At 35.8% G+C, this 27,858-nt stretch overlaps 1 protein-coding gene across 1 annotated transcript; it reads right to left on the reverse strand.

The window, feature by feature from the left end:
* LOC129727395 (chaoptin-like) lies at nucleotides 1-26,600 on the reverse strand. Its single transcript, XM_055685215.1, has 2 exons — nucleotides 26,028-26,600; nucleotides 1-1,869 (listed from the first exon to the last, which is right to left on the reverse strand). The coding sequence occupies exons 1-2, from the start codon at nucleotides 26,039-26,041 to the stop codon at nucleotides 123-125; spliced, it is 1,761 nt and encodes a 586-aa protein (XP_055541190.1). The 5' UTR covers nucleotides 26,042-26,600; the 3' UTR covers nucleotides 1-122.
* Nucleotides 26,601-27,858: the final 1,258 nt, after the last annotated feature.

Here is a 27,858-nt window from a genome sequence, read left to right on the forward strand (position 1 = left end):
AATCAATCGTAATTCAATCGACACTTTATTCCAATTCACAATATCACACAGACTTAAGACTGTTAATCTGTTTTGGTAACGCTGGTTATGGCACCCTCAAAGCACGGGGGCTGCCCACTCATCTAGATATTATCACGGATGACTTCGTTGACGGCAACTCCGTTACTGAACTCGTTGTTGCGTTTGTTACTGTAGGCAACAACCTTGACCGATCGGTCCAGCTGCCATTTCTTCCACAGGTTGCGTAAGCCGTACACGAATACGAGTACCAGAATGGTGCACAAAATTCCCACCAGGAAGGCAACCATTCCGATCAGATGACCCAATTCTGACTCCATTCCTTGCATCTTGCGATCGCTCTGCTGCAGCAGGAATTGGGTGTGATTGTTTAGTCCTCGCATGTTGTAGTACAGAGCGTACATGAAGTAGGTCATACTGCGACCTAGGTTCTTAACCACATTCATGTCTCGCTTGACATGGTTCAGTGTGTACTCTGGGTCGAACGATTCTTGCACGGCTGAATCGGCCACGTGACTACCGTTGATGTAGCAATCCCGAGGATCCGTTGTCGTGTGGATATGGGTTTGGTTCAGATAGGCTATGAGCTTATCGAAGTAGGAACAGTTCCAGCGGTTAAAGGAAAGCGAAATCATTTCCAGATAGGGAAAATGTGCCGCCATATGTTCATAGTCGATCAGTTCTTCCAGGAAATTAAAGTTCAGGCTCACATATTGGAGCGATTTCAGCTTGGACAGGTGGCTTATGTTTAGATATACGAATCCGTTCTGTGACAGATCGAGATTCAAAAGACTATCCGAATTAAGTAGACCGTCCATGTTGCCTTCGGTGAGGCTACAGTTCTGCAGACGCAGCGTTGTCAACGTTGGAATATTCCGAATGGAATATTTTAGATTGTAGTCGAATTTGGAAATGTTGTTGGACGATATGTCCAGGTATTCCAGTTGATTCATTTCATGCAGACCGACGATGTTGTCCAAGTAATTGTGCGACAGATCGACATGTTGAGCGGAGCTGAATTGAAAGAGGTCTGCATCCTGGATTTGGTTGTGATGTGCCTCTAGTGCCCGTAGGTTATAGGTACGGTTCACGGAGAGAATTCTAATCTGATTGTTATCGATTTTCAGCAGTCCTATCTCTTTCGCTTCGATATAAGGCATCCGTCGGAGTTGATTGTACGATAGGTCAAATTCAAAGAGTTCTTCCACCATAGCGAGAGCATCGAAGAGATCGGACGGAATGTAGAGTAGCTGATTGTTGTCCAAATGAATCGATGACAGATGGTCATTGAAGTGGAACTGATGTTCATTCAATGTGATTAGACAGTTTTCCCGCAAGTTTAGCGATTCTAGTCCGAATAGACGGTTGAAAGCTTCCGTTTCGATTGAATGGATCAAATTGAAGGACAAATCTAAATCCATTAGACGAATTAGCGAACCGAAGGTCAAGTTACGTATCGTTGTAATGCGATTGTAAGAGAGGTTCAGCATTTCCAGTGAATAAAATTTAAGAAATGTGAGTTCATTGATCGCTTCGAGGTTGTTGTACGACATGTCCAGCTCGTATACCTCGTATCCTTCTCCTACGATACTGCTTAGGTGCCAGTGCACCTCACTGAAGCCTTGCTGGGAGAGATTGATCTCGGTTTGGTTCTCCTTCAAATTTAGTGCATCCTCCGTGAGAACCCCGTTCCAGTTGGCGGAACTACGGTACTTTTCCATTATCGTCCGGTGACGATCACTTTTCGTGCTGCTGCATACGTCAGCCGCCACATGCTCCACACAGGTGTCTATCACCAGTAGCAGAAGCATCAGTATGGGGATGCATGGTTTAACCAGTCGAGATTGACACCTGGAGTGGAGGAAAAAATAGCAAAAAACGAAAATTAGATGATCTTCATAACGATTGTAAGCAGCTGATTTTGGTTGTCTTAGACTCAGAACGGAAAGTTCAATACGAGTGAGTTTGATCGACACGTGTTTTATATAATGATGCCTGCATACTTATTATTATATCGGGATACTAAAATCTATTCGCTCTATAATCGATTATGGTAACCCCCTAATGAATATCCAACCGCAAGACTATCTTGCATATTATAACGTTTAAATTATATAATCGAGTCGCAATGTACTGAGTAATCTATTAAGCTTGTGATCGTTGAAACATTGGTGCGCTACCTAGAATTTAGTACGAAATACAAATTTTCAAATGAAAGTCTTACCTCTCAAGAACTTATCTTATTTCTGTGAATAGTTATGTCGATACACAAACATAAATTTTTACCCATCAGTTTGTAACTGATGAGTATTTTTTCAGTTACAAACACAACAACATTCAATATAAAAAAGGCATTGCTCAGAGATCAAACTTAACGTGTTTTTAATATAAATTCAAATTTGATTACATTGTCTTTTGGATGTTATAAAAACCTAATTAGATAAAACTAGCTCTAGAGCCCAACTCGAATGAATATGTGAATTAATTATAACCGAATTTAAAAAAAAACAGACATTTTTCATTGAAACTTGAAAGCTCAGATTTAGATCACTTGTCTTAAATTTATATCCACTTGCTATATTTTTTCTGCTATAATATTGTTTTCTAAAATGGCCTAATGTAGGTTGTAAATCCAGTTGAGTGTAACTTTCACTAATACTAAAAATCACACCCCTAGAATCAGACGTTATGGTCAAAATATCGTTTTTCTTTTTTGGACCTCAGATCATACATTTTTTCAATTCAATCATTTATGTTAAGTTTTCCGACGAGTCAGTGTATCCAGATCCAACAACTTACATCGGTCCTCGTAACGAGGAAGATTATCAGATGTACTCCAGGGTACATGTCTCAGAGAGATACGAACGAATCTTCGGTGAAAGCGTTCTATTCTGTTTTTCCAGCACAGCTCATAAAGATTCCAGAGGATGCAGACATTCTCCAAGATTGATCGAACTAATGCACCATACCTTCAAACAGTGTGGATCTGTAGAATTTCATTCTATATTGATGATGAAAGCAAGTTGTTTCAAAGTTGGAGATAATAGCGATTTAATGTTGGTTAAACGTGAGCTTGTGATTCAACAAACTCCAAGATCGTTGATCTAATCAACGCGTTCCAGGGCAGATCCATTTATCTGTTAATTGAAAGAAATGGGCACATAACAACAATGGACCGTTATAACCACATTTAGCAATAAGGTAACAATCAATAGCTTGTTTCTGTTACACTAGTCAGCTCAGGTGTCCTACAAAGCTTTCCGATGGGGGCAGTCCAGAACAGATTTTACAACAAGGTCACATGGTCTTCAGATCGTTGGCATATGTCAATACGCACCCTGCACCTAGCAGAATGGCGAAGTCGTTGAAGTACAAGGTAAACAGCAAAGAACCTAGATTACTACCTTGAGGGACTCTGAAAGTCTTGCTTAATGCACGTGAAACTGTGAAATCCAGCTTTACACAAAGTGCGGCCATACAGTCATTCTCTCAGACACGCCGAGTTTAGTGAGCTTATGCAAAAATACTATGTCAAAAGCGCCCTAATATTTATATTTACAGCATCAATTTGCGATCCAGCTCTCATCTGTTAGATACAGATTCTTATAAATTCGATCAGGTTAGTCGACACAGAACAACCCGGAATAAGCCCATGCTGATCAACTGAAATATAGTTTCTGGTGCCGTCCAGAGGTACACTGCGGACGATGATTTCAAAGAGCTTGGATCCAGCAGACAGACTGGTCATTTTACTACAGTTCCTGTCTCTCATAAACTCGTAATACTTTCAATGGTGTATATTTTCTCAAATTTGCAATTAAATAATTCCGATGTTCTGATGCAACACTTGAAAGTAAACGCTAACTAGGACACTCTCAAAATAAACAAGTCAATTTAACTCAATATTGAAGTTTAAAAATTTTCGCATTTTTTTAAGCCGCATCCTGTATATACAGGTTTGTACTAATAGCACGAGAATATATATTGAGTTATTTGAGCTTAAATCTTTTTTTATACTTTTTCACATAGTAAACCTTGAAATTTGCAACTTTATTTTATAAGAAAGGTACTACTTGCACTTTGAAACTACATTCAATCTATCTATCTTCTATTTATATAAAAGAGAAGTTTTGAATGTATGTATGTGTGTATTAGGCTTTCCCAAAAAAAAAATCGATGTTGAAAAAGTAAAGGTGCTCAGCCTTAAATTAAAAGATAATGTTATTTATAGCATTTTTGTAGAACATTTCGACTTTCTAAAGCATCTTTTTCAGGTTGCCCAAACGTGATTTATGAAAAAATGACTTTTTTAAGCTACAAAACCACTCTTTTGCACTTTTTTCAATTCTGTTCGATTCCTAAATTTATTTTTTTGGTTGTTTTTGAATATTTTGCATGGTTTGGTTCAGCATCGCATTCAATTATTCGACTCACAGAGCCCATTGAACATCACAAAAAAGTGAATTTTTCTCATAATTTTTCGATAAAACCTTGAAGGGTACATATAAAAAAATTTTGTGATCAAGAACTGAAATTTTTACTGCAGGATTCAAGACGAAAACTTACATGAAAAAAGTACCTTTATATTTTATCGGGGGGCTGAGATATTGGCGTTTTTACATGTGATGAAAAACTGTGCATTTTGTCAAAAATGCCAATAAAGCTCAATATGTCTATTGCACAGTGTTTTATTTTGCTGTTTGTGCGTATAATTCCCTAAATAGTGATTCAAATGTTGATTATAGCCATAAGATATGTTCGGAGAAGTTTCAGGATATCCAAAAATGCATCTTTTAATGTAGAAAAATGGGTGATCAATCCACCTATGAGTGAAATCGAAAATTTAGAAGGTACAAAAAATCACAATTTCCGTTCTAACTTTTTTCGCAGATTTTTCCGAATTTTCAAACCTTCTACTGGGTTATCAGCCATACATTTGTTTTCTGAACATTGTTATATTTTATCTCCTAAAATAAAACAGTTATTTAACATATTTGTTAAAATGCATAGTTTTTCATCACATAGCAAAATGTCAATATCTCAGCTCCCCGATAAGATATCAAGAATCTTTTTCATGTAAATTTTCGTCGTAAGTCCCGCTTTGCAATGAAAATTCCAGCTCTTGATCAAAAATTTTTTCTGTGATGTTCAATGGACTCTGAGAGTCGAAAAACTGAATGCTATGCTAAACTGAATCATGCAAAATATTAAAAAACAAACCCCACAAAAATAAAAAATATATGGAAAATTTAGGAAACGAACAGAATTGGAAAAAGTGCAAAAGAGTGGGTTTGTAGATTAAAAAAGTCATTTTTTCATAAATCACGTTTAGGCAACCTGAAAACATTTTTTTAGAAAGTCGAAATGTTCTACAAAAATGCTATAAATAACATTATCTTTCAATTTAGGGCTGTGCACCTTGACTTTTTCAACATCGATCGACAACCTAGTATGTATGTTCCAGCATAACTCTCGAAGAAGGCCTGAACCGATTTCAACCAAACTTGGCATACGTGTTCTTTGTACAAAGGAAGTGGTCATAGAAATTTTGGAAAGGGGGAAGGGTCACCCTTAAAGAAAGAGGGGGTCAAAAGTAATAAATGTTCATACATAATGGAAACCTTTTGTTGAAATTTGATGATTTTCGGGTTCTTGGTCATATTTGAAGGCCGGAAGTTGATGTCCAGAGACCGAAACATGATGTTCGATGCCGTTTTCAATCCAAGATGGCGACTTCCGGTTTCTGGGAAGCCATTTAAAACTGTGGGAAACGCTCACAAACCCCCCAATGTTGGTATTTTCGGAGCAAAAATGACTCTTAAGAACCGGTTATCGGTGTCTGACGATGTTTTGAAATTGGGTTGCCGACTTCCGGACTTTGGAATGGGAATGACATCGTCATTCGAAAATCGATCATATATTTCCAAATATTGGCCTTTTTTGAAACGTAGTGTCTGCAGCCGAAAATGGGCTTTCATGCAAATGTTTCTAGAAAAGTGTTTTAAAACATCCAACCTGCTTTGATTCGTTTTTGGAACGATTTCTTGACATATTTCTTGCATAATCTAGCGTTTTGGATAAAAAATATGTTTGGGAAAGTTGTTGAAGCTCAACTATTACCGAATTAAAATTTGGTTAAGAGCATCGATCAAATAAGATAAGAGCTCCTAAAATCCAGCTATTTATTTAAAAAAAGTTTTGTATGTACGTATGTTCCAGCATAACTCTCGCCTTTTGTCATGTCTGGAGACCGGAAATTGATTTCCAGAGACCGGTACATGATGTCGAAAAGAGAAAGGGGCAGCTATCAAAGAGGAAGGCGGTCTTAATTTATAAGAAAGTCAGGTCTTTAAGTGCCCTCTGAGAACTTTTTGAAAAGGTACGATAACTTTCATGCCCATGGTTGGTCATGGCCAGATGTTGATGTCTAGGGACCGGAGTATGATGTCCGATGTTTTCTAAAACAAAGATGGCAAGTTTTGGTTTCTGGGAAGCTGTATACAAAATAGAAAACGTTTACAAACCTCCAAACATTGGTATTTCCGAAACCAGGATGACCTTAAGAAACCAGAAATAAAGGTACAACGACATTTTTTAAATTCAATATGGCGACTTCCGGTTTCAGAATTTTGGGAAAAACGAATATATGCTCTGCAATATGTATATCTTCGATATCAAGATGACGTCCAGAATCCAAATATTCATCTCTGGCGCAAATTTTTAAATCGTACATGGCGGATTACATTTTCTGGAAAGGTGACTAGAATACAGAAGAAGGCTTGGATGTAATATTGAACGTTGTTTTGAAATCAATTCCGCGATTTCTGCTTTCTGTCAAGCTGTGTAAAACTGAGTAAAATGGTTAAATAATGTCAATATTTCTAGAAAAAGAACTATGTTCAGGAAATGACAACGGGCGTCCGACGCTATTTTCAAATTCAAGAAGTAAAATATTCGAATACTCCCTGATATTAGGATCATAGGTCAGAGCTGACTCCCCAAAACCGAAAATTGGTGTCCGAACGTTTGGTATAGAGAGGGTTGTTTTTGTGCATTGGAAGTTATTATACACTTGACGAAAATGTGGAGGTAGTCCCCGTATCTTCAAATAGTTAATTAATTCATGAAGACTGATGTTCAACTGTAAGGATGATATTGATATTGTTTACACAAAAAAAGTAAAACGAGAAGACATAGCAAGCAATAATTTTAACTATCAGAAGTGAGCTTAGGCTATTGATTATATAATTCCAGTGTGATATGAATTTTTTGTAAGTTAATCGATACCGTCGAAGATGCTGATGAGGTAATCCATTTTAAAACGGAATTTTCGAACTCACTCGACCCAGCTGGAATGCCTCCGCATCGATTGTTAATCAACGAAAAAGATGGTATATAAGCAAGTTTATAACTAAAATAGAAATATTATTTGAAATGCAACCAATCAAAAAATATATAGTACATAATATAGAAAATTATTGAAAAAGCAGAAATTTTCACACGAGCAAGACCGGGTACATTCAGCTAGTTACGAATAAAATAGAAGTGGTTTTTTTAAAATCAACTGATATTTGGCGTAGTTATATAGTTTTTAAAAGACAAACAAAATGTTTGGCTTTCATTGCACAATTTTTTCTGCGCGCTAATGGAAAACATGCAAAAAATTCTAATGTTACCTATGTTACCAAATATGGTCAAGTCTATAAACGTCCAAATATGGTCAAGTCTAAACACGACGTGTAATGCAACTACTAGTTACTCAACAAAATATACGTTGATAAAGAAAAGGTCGGTTCGGAGGTCGGTTTTTGTTTAAATCAAGATCTGTGTTTTTAAAAGATGGGAAAGAAAATGCTGTTATGTGGCAATACTCTTAAAATTTAAAATGGCGGCATGGCCCCTTAAGGTAAAATGAGTCCAAACTCGGGAAAAAGTGTTGTGTGTATCAAAACACATAGAAAACAAATTTTATCATGTTAAACAAATTTAATCATGCTAATAATCATGCTTTTTATTACACTAGCTTTAATAAATCTATTTTTATTCTGCAGTGCTCGAAGTTGAATCAAAATGGTACATAATATCGAACACTTTCGAACCAAAAGACAGGAATAATATGTTCGATTGACGCAGTTTATTTTTATAAAAATACTTGACATCATGTATTAGCATAGCAAATTAATTTGCCACAAAGAGTTTTTGATGGCATTCGAGCCGACAGGGTTTTGAGTCAATATTTGGTGTAGTGTAATAGCATAGCAAATGTTTTTGCAAGAAGAAAAAAAATGCGCAAATAAATACAATACCAGAAATAACAATCGTTTGCTATATCTGATACAGTATTACAGTAAAATGGTACAGTAAAGTTTCCGGTTTCTCAAAAATTCAAAATGGCGCCATTTTTCCCTTTTAATGGGTCCAAACTCTGGCAAATGTGTTCTTGCATCAAAAAATCGTACATAGAAACAAAAGCAAACAAAATGTAGCACTGTGTAATCATACATTTTTATTAAATTAGCTGTCATTATCTATTTTTATTCTGAAGTGCTCGAAGTTTGAATCGAAACGCACAAACACAAAAAGATTATTATAAATAAAATATCACAAAAAACCCATTCTTAAAGATTCTGATTTTTACTACGAAAACTACACAATGTTAGTTAAACAATACAAGGACTGAAAATTGGTGCGTCACCACATCAAAGTACTTATCCTTTGTTGTATCGAAACCGAGCCTCACATTGTTTTGACCTCCATATAAGCAACGAGCAAGGAACGCCCGCTCAATACTGTAAATGTAGGTGGCGTTACACGTGTGCTGGACAGATATCTGGGACAGAATCATGGCGCTGGTACGTGACAAATCCTATCGACTGGTGGAATCCACAGTAAATACCGTTTTATTGCACTTTGAACATGTACGAACACATGAGCATAAAAAATTTGTTTACTCATTCAACTGTTTCCTCGTTCCATTATCGGACTACACACGTGTAATTGAATAATTAAATAACTCGTAATGACTCTCGATTTTGAGAAAAAAAACACACATTTTTTATAGTATATGTTGAGAAAAAATATTTTCATTAATCAATGATTTGTCTAGATTCAAGATAAGCTTGATTGGATAACATCGGGATCGAGACCGCACTTAACGCTGATCGTGACTAGATTGTATAGTGATTTCAGCAGTTTCATTGGGGCGGTTCGCTATTTTCCTTTCGTATGCTAATTTTTTTCATTACTATAGAAGAATAATATGACAACACATATACTTTCGGAACGGCGGTTTGATAAATGAATAAATTTCATGAAGCGATAGGTTATTACGTAGCCGTTTAATTGGGAATAAAGATGTTAATCTTAGGTGCAACATTATATTTTCTGAACGACAGGCTCAGCCGCCAACTGTAAGCTTCGTGAACTTAATATCGTACATCCGGACTTGATGCGAATAGGTAGCCACAAAAATGGTGTTTACTGTTTACTGCAGCAATTCACACCTATGTATTCGAAGAATTATCTCAATTTTGACGGACATGTTTGGCGGGAGGAATTCAGCGCAAAAATCGCGAGCCAGTCCTGGTTTTTATTGGCCCAACGGAGTTCAACGAACGACGTTTGCAAAAGTCATTACTGCATTATGAACAAAAGAGTCATCAATTTTTTTTGTGCTGTTCACGATTCAACTTCATTTAATCAGGCAATTGTATCTCACCGTCATTCATTGCATTATATGCAAAATTAGGACAGCAGGTGTCCAACGATTATATTTTTTCATGTGAGAAATCCATGTTTTGTGATTTGCTGTGTTAGCCACCAACAAGTTTTTGATATTAACACACATATCTTGAATATAGTTGGTTTCATTAGAAGCTTCAAACAATATTAAAAAGTAGATATTTCGCTCATTCCCTATTTGGGTGCAAATTTTATAAAATTTAATGTTTGATATATTTTAATCCATAGACTGACAGTTCTACAACTTTCAACCGTCTATTACAACAACAAACAGATTGCAAAGAGCTAACTGTTATTCTGTCGAGTGTAAGAGTATAGCGGCAAGATAAATTTCATGAATTATGACGCAAAAGATACTTCAATTTTCCTAACACAGGGAAATTTCCATTGATTTTTGCAGTCAGCCAACTGGAAACATACCACGAGTCTTTCATCTTTACCCAATATTCTGAGGAGTCGGAGGAAACTTTAGACTTAAATGCGCGCACTGAAACAAACCTTGGTGTTTACATATCGATAGATTTATAAGCTTATGAAAAAGTAATAATCGATCAATTTCTCAGAGTTTCCACTCTCCGCTCATTCACAGTCCGGTCGTAGCGCTATGAGACTCCATTTGGGTAATCAAAGCAATTAATTCTGCGGATATGTGACTAAACTATGTAAATTATTTCAGATTACGATTTGTGATTCCTACAGCCGCGAACAGCTTTAGGGTGATATAATAGTAGATTTATTTGGAATTCTTCTTTGTTGCCCTTCCCACATAAATCACACCAGCTTTGACGTTACCCTGTTGAATTTCCAGTTTTCAGCGAGGATCGGTGTGCGAGATGATGAAATGGTGAAGTCACAGTCCCTCATTAAAGGGACTAAAGTCGTGACTATCTTTTGGCGCCCTGCAAAAAGATCAGAAATAGTTCATATTTATTTTTTTAAATCTTTCGGCAAACTTTGCAGTTTTCTATATACTCGTAAGTCGAACAATTACTGCGAGATTTAACTTCGAGATTGATTGAATGATTGAAGCTATAAATTGCGCATTTGTTAATTTACTTGGTAGCTCCCAAAACAAACAAGAAGAAATTTGTACTAAGCAATTAAAATGCCATCAATCGTCAAGAATTTCGAAGGATTTAAGAAGAATTAGTGCTTCTTTCGTCTAGCAACATTTTTGAAGTAAGACTACTGAAACGGTGCAATTCCTTTGCAAATTCTTTTAAGCCTTAATCACAGAACGGAAGGTCAACTTCAGGTATGTGATCGAACAGAAAGTGCACACAAAAAGGACTGAAAAATGACAATTGAATTTTCTGTGCTCTCGGGCAATATATATTTGTCGTGTACGTTTATGCCGCTTTGCCAGTGGTATAATGTGGAATAATTTATTCGATGTTTTGAATTGACGGTTATTTCAACAGTTTAACCCGTTTAATACAATCTATTGCGTTCGATGCAGAAACGTTTTGGGTAAAATTCGCAATTATTCACATTTGTGGAGTTTGTCATATTACAATAGTGTAACGAAGGTATTGTAATCGACAAATGTTGATTTGAAACACGAACAACAATCAATGTTATTGAAAAATCGTGCGTTTTAAAACGTTAATGTTGCAATTCTTCCATTTACAATTGTACCATGTGTCATAGACGGCTATTTTTGAAAATTGTTAAAATTTAAAATGCAGCTCGTGAGTTTTTTTTTCAACTAAAGAAAGTACTTTGAGTTTTTAAAAATCATGGCACAGATGGATTTTTAACGCAAATTTTCCGAATATTTATAATAAATGAATCACATTTTTATTCGAAAATGAAATTTATAAACTATTTTCATCCTCTTATTGATGTGACATGCGACATGCCATTTAAATAAAAATAAGCTGAATAAGGTTAATTAAAATCAGGTTAGCTTCTAGAGCAACGAATAATGCGATTGTAAGAGGTACCGGTTTCATTGTGCAGCCTTTTTTTTAAATCTGATAAAAATCTAATCGTGATTCGAAAAAATGCGCTCGAGCAGGCAGAAATCAGTAAAAATCTGCCCACATTTTGAGAAAGTCATAGGGAAAAAAATGTAGTTAACCTTCCCGCATAATCAATAACCATAAAACGTGCCTAACAACTAGTTCGGGATATAGTTACGGCTGTATGGGGTATCGTTAAACCATATGGATTATCATCCGTTTATGGTTATTGATTATGCGGGATGGAGATTGAAAAAAAACCGCACATACCTGCTATTCAAAACAAATCATCGTTTTGCTGACAAATCTGGTATCTTTGCTGACAACCGAAAGTGACAACCTTACAGAACACTAAAAAAGGATCCCAAGAGGTTCGTTTCAAGGGGTTTCGAAATGCGTCGTAACCTGAGAATACTCCGAAGTAATCAATGTCATTTTTTTCGAGTAATCAAAGGTAACCATCAACAATCAATGACAAATAAACTCAAGTACGAGTAGTAAAAATTTATTTTATTATTTATTCACTTTTCGGGTTTCTTGCATGCATTTGAATGTCGTTCCATTTTGACATAAGAGCGCTTTTTAGATGGATGAGGGCCCAACTAACAAACCCCCGACTAAGGAGCAACCGGTAAGCGAATCACCATTGTATATCAATAGTGCCTTACCTCTAGCGTTCGTTCATATATGGAAACATTTGTATAATACATAACGCGCTCAGGGGAGAGGTGGAGGAAAGGTATCCAGCGAAGTGTTACACTGCATAAGACCACCATGCAAATTTGCGTTACTTAGTTGATGGGGGTTTTGAAAATTGCCAAATTTCACGTTACGTAATATACGAATATTCTTTAAGAGGACTCTAAACGAGATGGTAATAAGAGACTTGAAACAAAAGATGCGACTCTCACTTTATGTAACTCGTGTTAATAATCTGATTATTTTCACAGTTAAAAGGAGTAGATTACTGAAAAACAATAAAGGAACAGTTCTACAATCATCTATGCCGGTATCTGAGTCAGCTGTTTTGAAGAATGCTAGGGGCAAGACACTGCGTAACCCAATAGGTGATTAGTAATCCTAACAAAAAAAAAAAAAAACAACCGGTGTCATCTTGCAACCTGGATAGCTCAACCCAACGCGTGAAAGTCCTTCACTAGTTGGGCTACGAATTCAGTGCAACGAGCAAAATTCGATTGTATTCATTGTTACTAAGTGTTTATCGTTGCATTTTCAGACACTCCTCTAGTTACATCAAAACTCTTTGAAGTCATATTATCGTTGTTGTGATGTTGGTGTATAGAAACATAGTAAAACGGTATGTCAAAAGTACAACCGGCTATATTGCAAAAAAATGCCAAAGACTAAAGTTGTTTATTAAAACAACCGATGACCAAAATTCATCGCATCTTATAATATACTATTTCGATGCATTCAAATTATAAATCCGGTAAAGCTACATACCTTGCTACTGATATTCATTCATTTTAGAAGCAATTCACAACTTGAAACACATGAATTTGCGATTTTCATTTGCTTAGTTAGTAAGAATCTACTAACAAGTGGAAAAGTTATTTGCTGTCGCTTGGTGATGCCTCGTCTTCAACCGTACAAAATAAAAGAAACGCTTCCCCGCTCGTGCCTACTTGTTGATCAAACCGTTTCACCATGTCCTATACGCTATGGTTGGGAAGTTAATGTTATAAATAAATAATAGATATTAATATATATATCAACCATTACAGAAATATTTTTCATGAAATAAAGTTGTCAAGCCCCTAGAAATAATGTGTTTTCCTTCTTACAGATGCTTAGCAGGGTTAACCTGTAGTGTTTTCGCCGACAGATTTATACCAGTGTGTTTAATTGATTTCGATAAAAGTAGTATAAATTTTGTTTATTTTCCGTGTAAAAAGCGTTCTTTCCACCCCTAGGGAGCGCTGCAAAATTCACTGAGCACTTAGCAGTTTTCGTATCACAGATGACCTTCCGTTCTGTGCCTTAATGCTTGGTAGGAAGTGCTCAAAATTTAGTCTCTCTAATGCGTGGGCACAGTTTCATTCAATTGGAATTTATAGTTACATAAACAACACCGATACTAATGACGGAAAATGTCGAGAGAATATAACGAAAAAGTTTTTAACTTTTGCTGTTCAAATGTAATTGGGAACTGAATTCTACAGAAAAATCCTCTTCAGTTTTGCTATGTTGTTATTTAACGAAATGATTTCAGTAACAAATATAACTACCGAGCCTATTCCATTTTCTAGAATTCAGTGATATCTGAAATTCTCTATTGTAAAATAACTATGAAAATGGGGGCAGCTCGTAGCCTACAACAGGTGCTCTATGACAAGCAAATCGTCATGAGTTCGAATCTTAGTGGAATCAAACCGTTTTATGGTAAAGGATATTTTACGCATGGGTGAACTCTCAGGCTCTCTGCCATCCCCCTACTTGAATCTTCTCTCGAGTTGAATGAAAATACCTCTCAAGGCAGGTATAACTTTCCATACTAACGATGCTCGGTAAAAACGAGCAGAAGAGTCTATATATAGGCGTGTGGAGAGAAGGGTAAGAGTATAAAAATCCGTCTCCTACCACGGTGACAAATATAACTTCCTTTCCGTTATAGTCTTTAGAGATGCAGAGGTAAACTCGGTCTCTGGTTACAACGATTTTAACTCTCCCCTCTTTTCTTCCCTAACCGACCGTAAGGACATAAGCCAGCGCCGTTAGCGATACTTATCAAAAGCGAAAGCTACTGAATTGTAGTACATTAAAGATGGTAGATAAATCCCAAATTAGTCATCTTACGGTGCTTGTTTGTGCAACTTCACTAGCTCAGATCCATCACGAAGAAGTAACTACGAAAGGTGCGGTCTGAACGATTAAATAAAAATAAATTTTGTAAAAAAAGGTGTCCAGAGACGTTATTTAGGGTTCGTCGGGCTGCGATAAATTTGGATTCAATGAATAATCCGCTCCAGAACTGCTTCGCATTTCAGCTTTCGCCGGGTAGCAACCGCGCGGATATGCAGTATTTTTCCATAAACCTTATTTAAACTACCATAACGGAAGCGAACATTGAATTTTAGTATTCAATAGGTGATTATTTTTGGCGAACTTTCGTCAGTAGGGGGGGGGAGGGGGATTTTGTAATGATTTATTTATGTACTAAAATATCTATTCAGAATTAATACTGTGTGTTCTGCCACAAATGGTGACATTTCAACACTATTATATATATATATATATATATATATATATATATATATATATATATATATATATATATATATATATATATATATATATATATATATATATATATATATATATATATATATATATATATATATATATATATATATATATTTGTAAGCTTTTTTTTAAATTATTGAATGTTATTAGCTTTCGCAGTTAAGTTAATGTAATTGTAGGAAAATTATTAAACCTGCTTGTCAAAGAGAAAAAAAAGGAATAAAACGAAACTTAAAATAAATTCAAAATAAACTTAAAACTATCTTACTGATTATACAGTGAGCTAATCGTTTGCAATTGAGGATTGCAACGATTTTTGTCGGAATTTGTTGATAATTTGGCTTGACATATTTTCTAATGTTTCTACATTAGTGAGCCTATGTAGCTCGTTCGTGCTAAACCAGGGAGGACGCTTCAAAATCATTTTCAAAAGTTTATTCTGAATCCTTTGAGTTGTCTTCTTCCTGGTTGCACAACAACTTGTCCAGATGGGAACTGCATATAACATTGCTGGCCTAAAAATTTGTTTGTAAATTAACAGTTTATTCTTGAGACAGAGTCTAGAATTAATGTTGATAAGAGGATATAAACATTTGATATACTTATTGCACTTTGACTGGATATTTTCAATGTGCTCCTTGAAAGTAAGATTCTTATCATAAATGAGCCCTAAGTATTTAACTTGATTAGACCAATTTAAGACCACAACGTTCATCATAATAACGTGGTTATTGGTGGGTTTGAGAAATGAAACTCTTGGCTTATGAGGAAAAATAATTAACTGTGTTTTAGAAGCATTAGGGGAAATCTTCCATTTCTGCAAGTATAAAGAAAATAAATCTAAACTTTTTTGTAGCCGACTGCATATAACACGAAGGCTTTTTCCTTTTGCGGAAATGCTTGTATCGTCACAAAACAGAGATTTCTCACAACCTGGTGATAAATCAGGAAGATCAGAAGTAAAAATGTTATATAAGATTGGGCCCAAGATACTCCCGTGAGGCACACCAGCTCTAACAGGCAACCTATTAGATTTACCATTTAGATAGTTAACCTGGAGAGTGCGGTCAGTTAAATAACTTTGTACCGTAAACTGGGGTGACTTTGATCACCGGGGTGACTTTGATCACTGTACATCTTTTTTGAAAATGTGGTAAAAAAGCGCTCGTAGTGCTTGGGATTTGTTGTAATGTTCACTGATTGTGTGGATATATGTCTGCATTGCAACTATTCATGCATTTCCTGCTTTTTAAAGAGTGTTTTTCATGCTAAAATATTAATTGAAAATAAAGTGTATTTTTGGCGATATTTGTTACATACAAACAATCGGTTCAAGCAGATGCAAAACAACAAGTTGCAATATGTAAAGTTGTTTGCCTTTCTCCTAGAAAGGTATAGCAATCACTTGCAAAACCGAAAGTATAAAAGCGCTCCAAAGGGCCGAATGGCATCTATCACTCGACTCAGCTCGACGAGCTGAGCATTTTCTGTATGTGTGTGTGTGTGTATGTGTGTGTGTGTATGTGCAGATTTTTATTCTCACTCACTTTTCTCAGAGATGGCTGGACCGATTTTCATGAAATTAATTGCAAATGAAAAGGTCTTGTTGCCCCGTAAGACCCTATTGAATTTTATTGTAATCGGATTTTTAGTTTAGAGGTTATGTTCAAAAATGTGAAAATCATGAAACATCAATATCTCAGAAGCTGCACAACCGATTTGAACAAAATTGGTCTCAAAAGAACGGGCTACCTGAAAAACCCTTAAGTTTTGAATTTTATACATATTGAACATGTTGTTCAAAAGTTATGAAAAGAAACGTGTTCTGAAGACTGTTTAATCTCACTCATGTTTCTCAGAGATGGCTGTACCGATTTGCATAAAATCAGTGTCAAATGGAAGGTCTAATTGCCCCATAAGACCCTATTGATTTGTTTTATAATCGGACTATTACTTTGCCTGTTATGTTTAAAAATGTGAAATCCAGCTATACAAAGGAACATATTCCGAAGACTACTTGGACTCACTCACTTTTCTCAGAGATGGCCGACCCGATTTCCACAAAATTAGTGTCAAATGTATGGTCTAGCTGCCTCAGAAGACCCTATTGAATTTTACTGTAATCGAACTGAAACTTCATTTGTAATGTGCCGACTTGTGAAAATCACGAAACTTCATCATCTCAGAAACTACACAACCGATTTGATTATTATTATCAGATGAGCGGGCTAGTTAAGAGTTAACTGATGAATTATGATTGAACACGTGGTTTCAAAGTTTGGCTGCCCTACACGTTCCCATTTCATTTAATTATAATCGAACTTAAGGAACCGTTATGCATTAAATTGGTAATAAAACAACGAAAGTTTATTATCTCAAAGATTACATGACTTATTTGAACATAATTACCCGATCAGAAAAACAAAACAAAAATGTAACAGAGGCTGTTAGTTTGTTATGTGAAAAGCTTTTCAGGATGTGTTTTGATTTTGATCCCGGTAGGTGTTAAAATAACAGAAATCATAACAAAAAATATTCTACTTATATCAAACCCACATCAAACCTTGCTACTAACGTACCAGTTTTCTAACAAAATTAGATAGCACCTAGAATAGTATAATATCAACCATTGTTATGAACAACAGGTTTTGATGAGACGAAAAAAATGTTAGATTTGTTTCAGAACAACTCCATTTCATGATTTGTTATCATAACTCATTCAGATTCAATTTTGTTATCAAAAGTAGATGGGAAAATACAAAATCGTATCAAAATATGTTATTTGTATCTCCCGTTGATAGAATTTTGTAATTTTTTAGTTATGCCCTTCTGATCGGGTAGTGTCATACGAACGAGTCATCTCTCAATCTTCCAAATAACAAACTTTATTTAACAATTTGATATGTGGCTCAAAAGTTATGGAAAGAAGAGAAATTCAAAGACTATTTAAAACTATACCTGCTTTGATCGATATATGTGGCCTCAACATAATTCAAATGTGGTGTCGTACTATTTGAACGTTCCCAGTTCATTGATTCCTTGCGGTTTGTTTGAAGTCTGCAGATGCACGACGAATCGGCCATAGGATATGATCAATGTCAAATAACAAATCGTTTGAAAAGATTGGTTTTATCGAAATGCCAACATTCTCGTCTTTTGGCTTCTGTACATCGCCTTAATTCTGAAATATTCATATTGAGTGGTATTCTGTCATTATCAGCAGACTTTCTGGCATCAATCTGACACCGGAAATACCCCTATTGGGAGGTATTTTTGATTGTTTGCCAGAAACTAAAAGTGGTCGTCTTCAAATTCAAAATAGTGTCCAGGGTCAATGTTTGGTTTCTATGCATCATCACGTTTACGGAAATATCCATATTGAGTATTATTCGGTTATTTTCAACGGTTTCCTAAAAGTTGCCATTTAGCAATTTAAAATGGCGCCTGAGGTCATTGTTAGCTCCTTGCATCATTCTGGTTCCAGAGATACTCATATTGGATAGTATTTGTTTATTTTAGGCTGTTTTTCACAAACCGATAGTCGCCATCTTGGATTTCAAAATGGTATTTAGGATACTGGTTAAAGAAAAACTCATATTGGGTGATATTTGGTCACTTTGGACTGTTTTTCAGAAGCCGAAAGTCGTCATTTTGGACTTTAAAATTGCCTGTGAAATCAATTTCTGTCATCTGGGCGTAATTCTGGTTCCGAAAACATTCATATTGAATGGTATTTGGTCATTTCCGGCTGTTTGCCAGACACCGGAAGTCACCATCTTAAAATTCAGGATTGTGTCTGTGATCAATTTTTAGCTTCTGTGCATCTTTCTGGTTCCAGATATATTAATATTTAATGGGAATCGTCCATTTCAGGCTGTTTTCCAGAAACCGGAAGTTGCCATTTTACAATTCAAAATGTTGTCTGAAGTCGATTTGTGGCTCCAGTGCATCATTACGGTTCCGGAAATACCCATATTGGGTGGTATTTGGTCATTTGCCGCTGTTTTTCCGACACCGGAAGTCGCCATTTTGGATTTCATAATGGCATTTGAAGACAATTTCTGGATTTTGAACGGCATACTGGTTAAAGAAAAACTCATATTGGGTGGTATTTGGTCATTTTCTGCTGTTTTCAGAAACCGGAAGTCGCCATCTTACAATCCAAAATGTTGTCTGAGGTCGATTATGGAACATATTTGTTACCACTAAAAACATTCACCTGCCAATATGGTTCCATTTAGTTGATTAGTTCGCGAGATGTGCAGAAATTTGTGAAGAAACATGTACTTCCAGAAGAGGGAGGGGCGTCAAACCATTATGGACATATTTTTTACCTCTAAAAACATTCACATACCAAATTTGGTTGTATTTTCTTGATTGGTTCTTGAGCTGTGCGAAATTTGTGTTTCATTTTCATGGGATCCCTCCCGTATAGAAGAGGGAGTCGGGTTTCAAACCATTATGTACATATTTGTTACCACTAAAAACATTTACCTGCCAAATTTTGTTCCATTTGGTTGATTAGTTCTCGAGATGTGCACAAATTTGTGTTTCATCCAACTATTATGGACATATTAGTTACCCCTTAAAACATCCACATGCCAAATTCGGTTTCATTTGCTTGGTTTGTTCTTGAGTTGTGCAGAAATTTATGTTTCATTTGTATGGGACCCCTCCCTTCCAGAAGAGGGAGAGGTCTCAAACTATCATAGGAACCTTTATCGGCACCAAAAACCCCTACTTACAAATTTTCACGTCGATCGGTTCGGTAGTTTTCGGGCCTATATGGATCAGACAGACAGACAGATTTGACTGCATTTTTATATGTAAAGATTACAGCATCAATATTTTAGAATCTAAAGCGCTTTGAAGCGTTCATGTAAATCTATTTTTACAAATAAAAAATTGAATGAGAAAGGCTGGGTCTGACCGCTAGGTGGATTAATTTAGGTTTTTATTTTGTTCCCAGATTAGTTCTAAAGATGAACAAATATTATAACAATACATTTTATTGTTATTTTTGCAAGTTTTTCCTCGAATGCAATGTTGAGTTCCAATATTCTCCACAGCGTATTACATGTTTCTTCTTAACAAAAACCCAAGACGTGAAGTAACATGCAAATTTGGACAATTTCATAAGTCATATACCTCGTGGACTAGTTTTTGATGATTTTAGATCACCTTCCCTCTCAGTGGATAATCATTCATATATATTCTGAAAATTATGTATGAATCTTGGACATTCGCCAACATAAACTGTTCACGTAGATTGTGAATGGCCCCAAAATTGCTTTCCATATTTATAAACTCGTTTAAGTCGTTTTAGGCTGTTCAACTTAGTGAAAGTAGCAAAGTGTTACTCCAAATTCATCAAAACAATGAAGTGATCAAAGTCACCCCGGAATGATGATTGGTGTAAAATTTTTAGATCATATTTAAAAACAGCAAAATTGCTGCTAAACTTTTGAAGTAGTGACTGAATCTTTCTCAATGCATGCCAGTACTTATTTTAAAAATATCAAACAATATTGTTTTCAGTATATTCTGAAACTATTTAAGATACAATAAAAAAAGTGATCAAAGTCACCCCAGTTTACGGTATCATTTTTGTGAGGTAAAGCGGAAAACTGAAATTTGACATTTTAGCTATTAAACCTTTATTTTCTATTTCTAGATGAGCAGCTCCAGTCGAATAGCCTTCAGCTTTTTTAGTTCGAATCATATTTGTTACTCTAAGTAACTGATGTGTAGTGGAATGCCCATGGCGAAAACCAAACTGCTCATTTGCAAAAATTGAGTTCTCATTAATATGTGTCATCATTCTATTAAGAAATATTTTTTGAAAAAGTTTGCTAATAGAGGAAAGTAAACTAATTGGTCGATAACTTGATGCCTGGATTCTTTTCGGGTTTTAAAATTGGAGTGACTTTGGCATTTTTCCATTTCGTAGGAAAATGTGCTAGTGCAAAGCATCTGTTAAAAAATTTTACCAAGAAATTTAAAGAGTTTTCGGCAAGTCTTTTGATGAGGATATAGAAAATCCCATCATCTACTGGTGCTTTCATGTTTTTGAATTTTTTGAGAATAGTTCGCACCTCATTCAAGTTTGTTTCCAACACCTCTTCAGAAAGAAATTCTTGGGTGGTGATCATACTTTTGGTTTACTTCATTTTCAATAGGACTTACTACGTTCAAATTGGAGTTATGAACACTCTCAAACTGCTGAGCAAGTTTTTGAGATTTTTGTTCAATCGTTAGAAAAATGCAATCACCATCTTTAAGAACTGGAATGGGCTTCGAAGGTTTCTTAAGAACCTTCGAAAGCTTCCAGAAAGGTTTTGAATAAGGTTTTAGTTGTTCAACTTCTCTCATGAAATTCTCATTTCGCAAGAGAGTGAATCTATGTTCAATTTCCTTTTGTAATTCTTGAAAAATAATTTTCAAAGTAGGATCACGAGATTTTTGGTATTGACGTCTCCGTATGTTCTTCAAACGTATGAGAAGTTGAATTTCACTGTCAATAATTGGTGGATTAAATTTCACTCGAGCCTTAGGGACTGATAAATTCTGGGCATTGAGTATTGAGCTGCTAAAATTTTCTAATGCTTTGTCAATGTCAGCACTATTTTGTAAAATAATGTCATCATTCAAATTTTCTTCGATCATTGAACGATATCTATCCCAATTAGTCTTGTGATAATTTAACACAGATCTAGCGGGATATAAAATAGTTTCATGGGAAATAAAAAATGTTATGGGAAGATGATCAGAATTAAAGTCAACATGAGTTAATAAATCACTGCATGAATGACTTTGATTTGTTAGTACCAAATCAATTGTAGATGGATTCCTAATAGAAGAATAACATGTAGGACCATTTGGAAATAAAACTGAATAAAATCCAGCCGAGCAATCATTAAACAATATTTTTCCATTGGAATTGCTTTGAGCATTATTCCAAGATCGATGTTTTGCATTAAAATCACCGATGATCAAAATTTAGATTTATTTCTTGTGAGTTTTTTCAAATCTCCCTTGAAATAATTTTTTCGCTCACCAGTGCATTGAAAAGGCAAATACACTGCGGCTATAAATAAAATGCCAATACTTGTTTCAATTTCAATTCCCAAACTCTCGATAACTTTGGTTTCAAGATGGGGTAAAACACGATGTTTTATTCGACGGTGGATAACTATTGCAACTCCACCACCGGCAACATCAATTCTATCAAACCTATGAACTATATAATTTGGGTTATTTTTTAGGTTGATATTTGGCTTTAAAAGCGTTTCAGTCACAACTGCAATATGCACAGCGTGGACTGTTAAAAAATTGAAAAATTCATCCTCTTTCGCTTTTAAAGAGCGAGCATTCCAATTTAGAAAATTTACAGCATTATTTAAAATCATTGCTGAATTTTAATTTCATAACAATATTAGTTGTAAATTTCATACCTATTTGAACAGCCTCATACATCGAGTTACAGTTCATCAAAGCGGACATTAACTGCAGCATGGATTGTTGTAGGTAATCAATCTTTTCGGGTGTTGGAATACCTTAATCAATACTGGCTGACTTTTCAGCACCAAACACGAATGGTTTGTTACTGTTTGAATTTGAAAAATTACCTGAAAGGACACTGGCATATGAACAGCCTGGTGTTGTCTGAACAGGATTATTCGTCTGAAATTTGTTATCTGAATTTAAATTAATACCTACAGACACACCTGCTAATGGAAGTGCTGGTGATGCCTGAAGAGTATTGAAAGTCTTTTGATTACCCACATTGACAACAGGTTGTTTAGAATTCCTACGTTGTCTGGAAGCAATAATTTTTGACCTTACAGGACAATTAAAGAAATTAGATTTGTGATTTCCCCCACAATTTACACATTTGAAACTATTAGTGGTCTCTTTCACGGGGCAGATATCTTCCGTGTGACTAGTGTCACCACAAATCATACATTTTGCTGCCATATGGCAGTTTCGAGTTCCATGACCATAGGCTTGACAATTCCGACATTGCGTAAGATTATGGACTCCTCCATGTCTCTTGAAATTTTCCCATTTTATTCGCACGTTAAATAAAACACGCGCTTTTCCAAACATTTCAAATTATGTACTTTGGTACGATCAAAATGTACTAAGTAATTTTTCTGGTGTATTCCAGTTTTATTAATTTTGGCATTTGCCTTCCGTTTCATCAAAAATACTTGGTTAGGGGCAAAACCAAGTGATTCTGACAAACAATCTTTAATTTCATCTATAGATTGATCATTTGAAAGACCTTTCAGAACAGCCTCAAACGGTCTCTCGTTTTTGGCATCAAAAGAATAAAATTTATACATCTTTTCAGTCAAATACTGTAAAAGATGTTTATGGCCATCAAAAGATTCGGCCAAAATACGAATTTCGCCTTGGCGGCCAATTTGAAAATTAACTTTTACATCCGACAGAAATGATGAAAGTTCTGATCGAAATGCTTTGAAATTTGCTACAAATACCACAATAGGTGGAACTTTAACCTTCTTCATAACGGATTTATGCTCAGTATGAGAAGTTTGAATTTCTTGATCCCCAACGGAAGAAAGAATATCATACCTGTTAGTCAAAATTTCAGTGTCACTTGGAGGAGATGCCTCACGTTTCCTTGAAGCCGCATCAAAGCGGGCTTTTTTATTTCTTCCAGGCATATCTGGAAAACTTCACTACACTTTCACTTCACTATAGAATTTAAGTAGAAAAATCTCAAACCAAATTTACTCACTAAGCACTCGTAACGTTAAAAACAAATTTATTACTTTGCGTTTCAACAGGTAGTCTTTTAGAAAGATTGCCTGTTGAAAGCGAAAAACAAAATTTCAATATCTCTCGGTAGTCTAAGACTTAGCCTCGAGCTGTTGGTAAAATGCGACCGTACTGTAGGACAGTTCAAGTCGATCTCTGGGGTGTTGAGTTCGCGTTACTTATCATTACATAAGAAAAAGAAAAAGAGATTAGGGACAGAAAAATAAATGGTAATTAATTTGTTAGCGAGCGAACTGTTGCTCACATTTTGAATGCTTTAATAATGGCAAAAATACTTGAAATGAACTTTTGTGTAAAATTTGGAGGAGGGGTGGTCATTGAGCGTTATGTTATTTTAGGAGGGGTGAGGGGTGATCAAATATTGTTTGATGTTTTGGTCTGAAATCTATTTTTTTCTTTTTTTTTACGTTACGTAATTCGTGTGCCACGCTCAAGTTCACAATTTTCCAGGATTAAAATTTCAAGAATGTTTTCACAAGAAAACTGGTGTCTAAATCCGCAGAATTTTTAACGAACTGCGCCACCAATGCTGTTTTGCAAAAATTTTGAGTTGATACCATTTGTTATGATACGTGTTGGAATATAACATAACAGCAATCATGTGATTGGTTTGTGTTTTCGGTGAAAATACTGAAGAAAATTCCGTGTGTTGATGAAACAATGCTTTCTGATGGAAAATTTACAACAAACAGTTAACCTTTTGAAGACATCGAAAGTTTAAGCTCCTAATCAATCAAAAACAAAAAAAACGTGTTGATGGTTCAGAGCAATGTGAACTCTAAACTCGAGAATGAAACATTACATCTTTTCACTACGGAGTAAATATTAAAATATTGAGTATATAGCTTCAAACTGTTCAACTTATTCTATTTTAAATATCGATTAACAAAAATAAAACACGATTTTAACGAAACTTTTTATGCACAATTAACTGTAAAAATTTCATCAGAATCCGCCAGGGTTCCAAACTAATAATTAGTCTACTTAATCTGTCCCTCGGCACTCAACAGGTGATCACACACAAACTGCTAAAACGTAATCTGTTGAAGGCAGTATTTTTTTATTTATAAATTCGTTTTGCCAGATTAAAGTTGGAAAGTTGGAGTTCCCCTTTTCTCAAGGTTAACTTGTTATTCTCTTTCCGTTCTCAGAGATATGCCCTCTTTCAAAAGGTCTTTCTACTTGATACAAGGTAATATGTACAAACTAATTTATTTTTTCTGCATTGCGAGATATCCGAAGCTTCTCAAAAAACTTTTCTAATTGCTTACAGTCTTTTTATTGCGACAGTGAAGCAATAATATGAGAAAATCCTGAACTAAAAGTGTCGATGTCAGAGTCATCGATTCATAATCAACTCCCAGTGAATCTCTTGCATTCTGCTTGTTTGTTCAATTTAAGTCATTTCAGTTCGTTCGCACAATATTTGAACAAGCTTATACCAATATGATAATATCAGTACAAGTGCACACGAACCGCGTGCATTCTCAAAAGTTTCAAATCCAGTATACCACGGAAAAACACCAGATCTTTTTTTCTTCCTCTACAGGCACGTGTTTTCGATAAAATCACATTTGCAGCGAAAACAAGCTCGGCGATCATATCATCAGCTGTTCCGAGTTGGAAACGTTCCAAACCTCAACCGGAACTGCCGCGCTCCAAGCTCGGGATAACAACGATCAGCTAATAACAGCTGAATTGGTTCGTCTCCATTCATTACAAAACTGCTGACGGTGTATGCAATTTGCCATCATCGTTGTCAGCAATAGTCGCTTTCTAATGTCGATCAAATGGCGACACAATACGAAAAAACCACACGACATTCAGTCTATCACCGTCGACGTCATTTTTCCTCCACGGTGTTGCACCCGCATCGTTCGATGGGATTAGCAGTGTTTCAAACTGGCTTCATACAATGATCGGCAAAAACAAATCGACCAGGAACGAATCGGTTTTGGATGAAAGAACGTGATTGTGTTCGTTTCAGAACTGGGTTTTGCAATTCGTTCAGAACGTTAGAACGCCGTCACTTGAGCTCATCTTCAGTCAAGGCCAAACTACCGCCACCTGGTTGAGGGAACACTTTTTGACCCTACTAGCGTACCTCGATAATGGGCAACCAGGCAAGCGAATCCCACATAATGATAATATCTTTTCTGCGTCACTACTTGATATGAAATTTTAATTGCACATTTTCAACTACATGCTTAACTCAGGTGGTATTGGTACTACCTTATTCGATACATTCTTGACGAATTTAGATTTTTCCTGATATCCAAACTCCGTAAAAGTGCACTGTTGCAGTTGAAATAACACTCTACATCGATTTCCAGCAGGTACGTCTTCGGTTTGTGTCTGTTTTAAAAAAAATAACACCGCGTTCAGAACAATACACTTTGTGAGCTATATTTGCAACCCAGATCTCAGTCTAGTTTTCTGCGATAGTTGCTGGCGGCTGTTACTTAGTATATTGTTTTACTTGCTCCAGTCCAGTCACTTTCCACCGGTGCACAATGCAGCTTGCACCGCAATCAACCACCCGCACTTGATCCCGACCGCGACAACGACGACGACGACGGCTTTGCCAGGTGAGATGAAGATGCGCACGACCCGGACCGTGGTTTGTTTGCTACTATTTTCAATTGACGGCTAACCCGTTGGGTTATCCCAACAGGTGAACGGTGCAGTGCGGTTTCTAATATACACCCTGTGTGTGGCTGGATACCTGGAGCGACACGCTGATGTAATGCAGTAATTAAAGTGGCTGCTTTCTCGCGCGGTGTATGACAAACTGAATAAAAGCGAATGTGTTTGTTGGCGATCAGAACGTTCTACGTCGTCCCGATGGGTAAACGCAGGTTGATCGCGTCCGAAGGGGACCGACCGAAAATGGCGTCCACGTTTGAAACGAAAAGGAACGATCAGTGGTGATGGAAAAAATGGACGGTTTACACGGAGGGCGAAGATATATACGGTAGCTTCGCGCGCTTGTAATGAGTAGGAATGTGCACTGTAATTTGGGAAGCATCTGAATTTTATTAGTGTAAGCTAGATGTTTGTTGTGAATACTAATGATCTGGAACTGATGCGAGACAGTCTCGGCATAACATTAGTAATTACTTAGATTAATGACGTGTTTAGGTAGGAATCAATTTATGAATAATTGATAATTAAATGTAACACATTTAATATAAAATAAGCAAACAGCGATTATAATTTAAATGACAATTGAATATCCCACTCTGTCGGGATTAGAATATCTTAGCTCTGGCATAGTTCTAACAAAATGTAATGACATAGTACTACGTCTTACAAACAGGGATGGGTGTAAATTGAAATGCTAAAACTGCAACTTTAAAAAATGGTTGGATTTTTGACGCTTAAATCTCAGGCGTTTCTCATCACATTCACAAGTTTTTAGCACCAAACAGTTATCCGCGAATTTTTTATCAAAACAATCGATTTTTAGGGATGCAATATTCACAAACTGGTAAATAACAAGCACTGTCAAAATCAACTAAACAATCCTTATCCTTACCAACTTCTACCTTACTTTAAACTTTAACTCCAATTTCAAAAAAACGTTTGAAACAGCATTTTAAATAATCAAAAATAATTTTTAATAAAATTCGTTCGTGTATATTTTCGTTTAAATATTTTTTGTTCCCTACAATTCGTTCTCAGGCAGTTTTTATGTACATACAATGGTTTTTTAACTACAATGCTTTGAACAAAACCTATGCCAAAATGCATACACTTTTTTGAGAAATTAATTTTGGATTTGAAATACTCCTCTATCTGTGAAAAAAATCAGTTTGCACGTGTACAAAGTTTCATTTGAATCAAAAAGGGTCGATTAAATTTTTGCGAATTTACAGGTCGTTTGGCATGGAAACGCTCATACGTAAAATCTGTGAAATCTGTAAATCTATAAATTCTAAAATATCTGTATCTTTATATAAATGGATATCTGTCTATTTGGAAATTACTGAATCGATCAGTGTGAAAGTTTATACCTATGTAGGGGTTTTTAGGGCCGGGGAAGGTTCTTATGATGGCTCAG

This window comes from Wyeomyia smithii, chromosome 3, assembly GCF_029784165.1.
Source record: "Wyeomyia smithii strain HCP4-BCI-WySm-NY-G18 chromosome 3, ASM2978416v1, whole genome shotgun sequence".
Lineage (NCBI taxonomy): Eukaryota > Metazoa > Arthropoda > Insecta > Diptera > Culicidae > Wyeomyia > Wyeomyia smithii.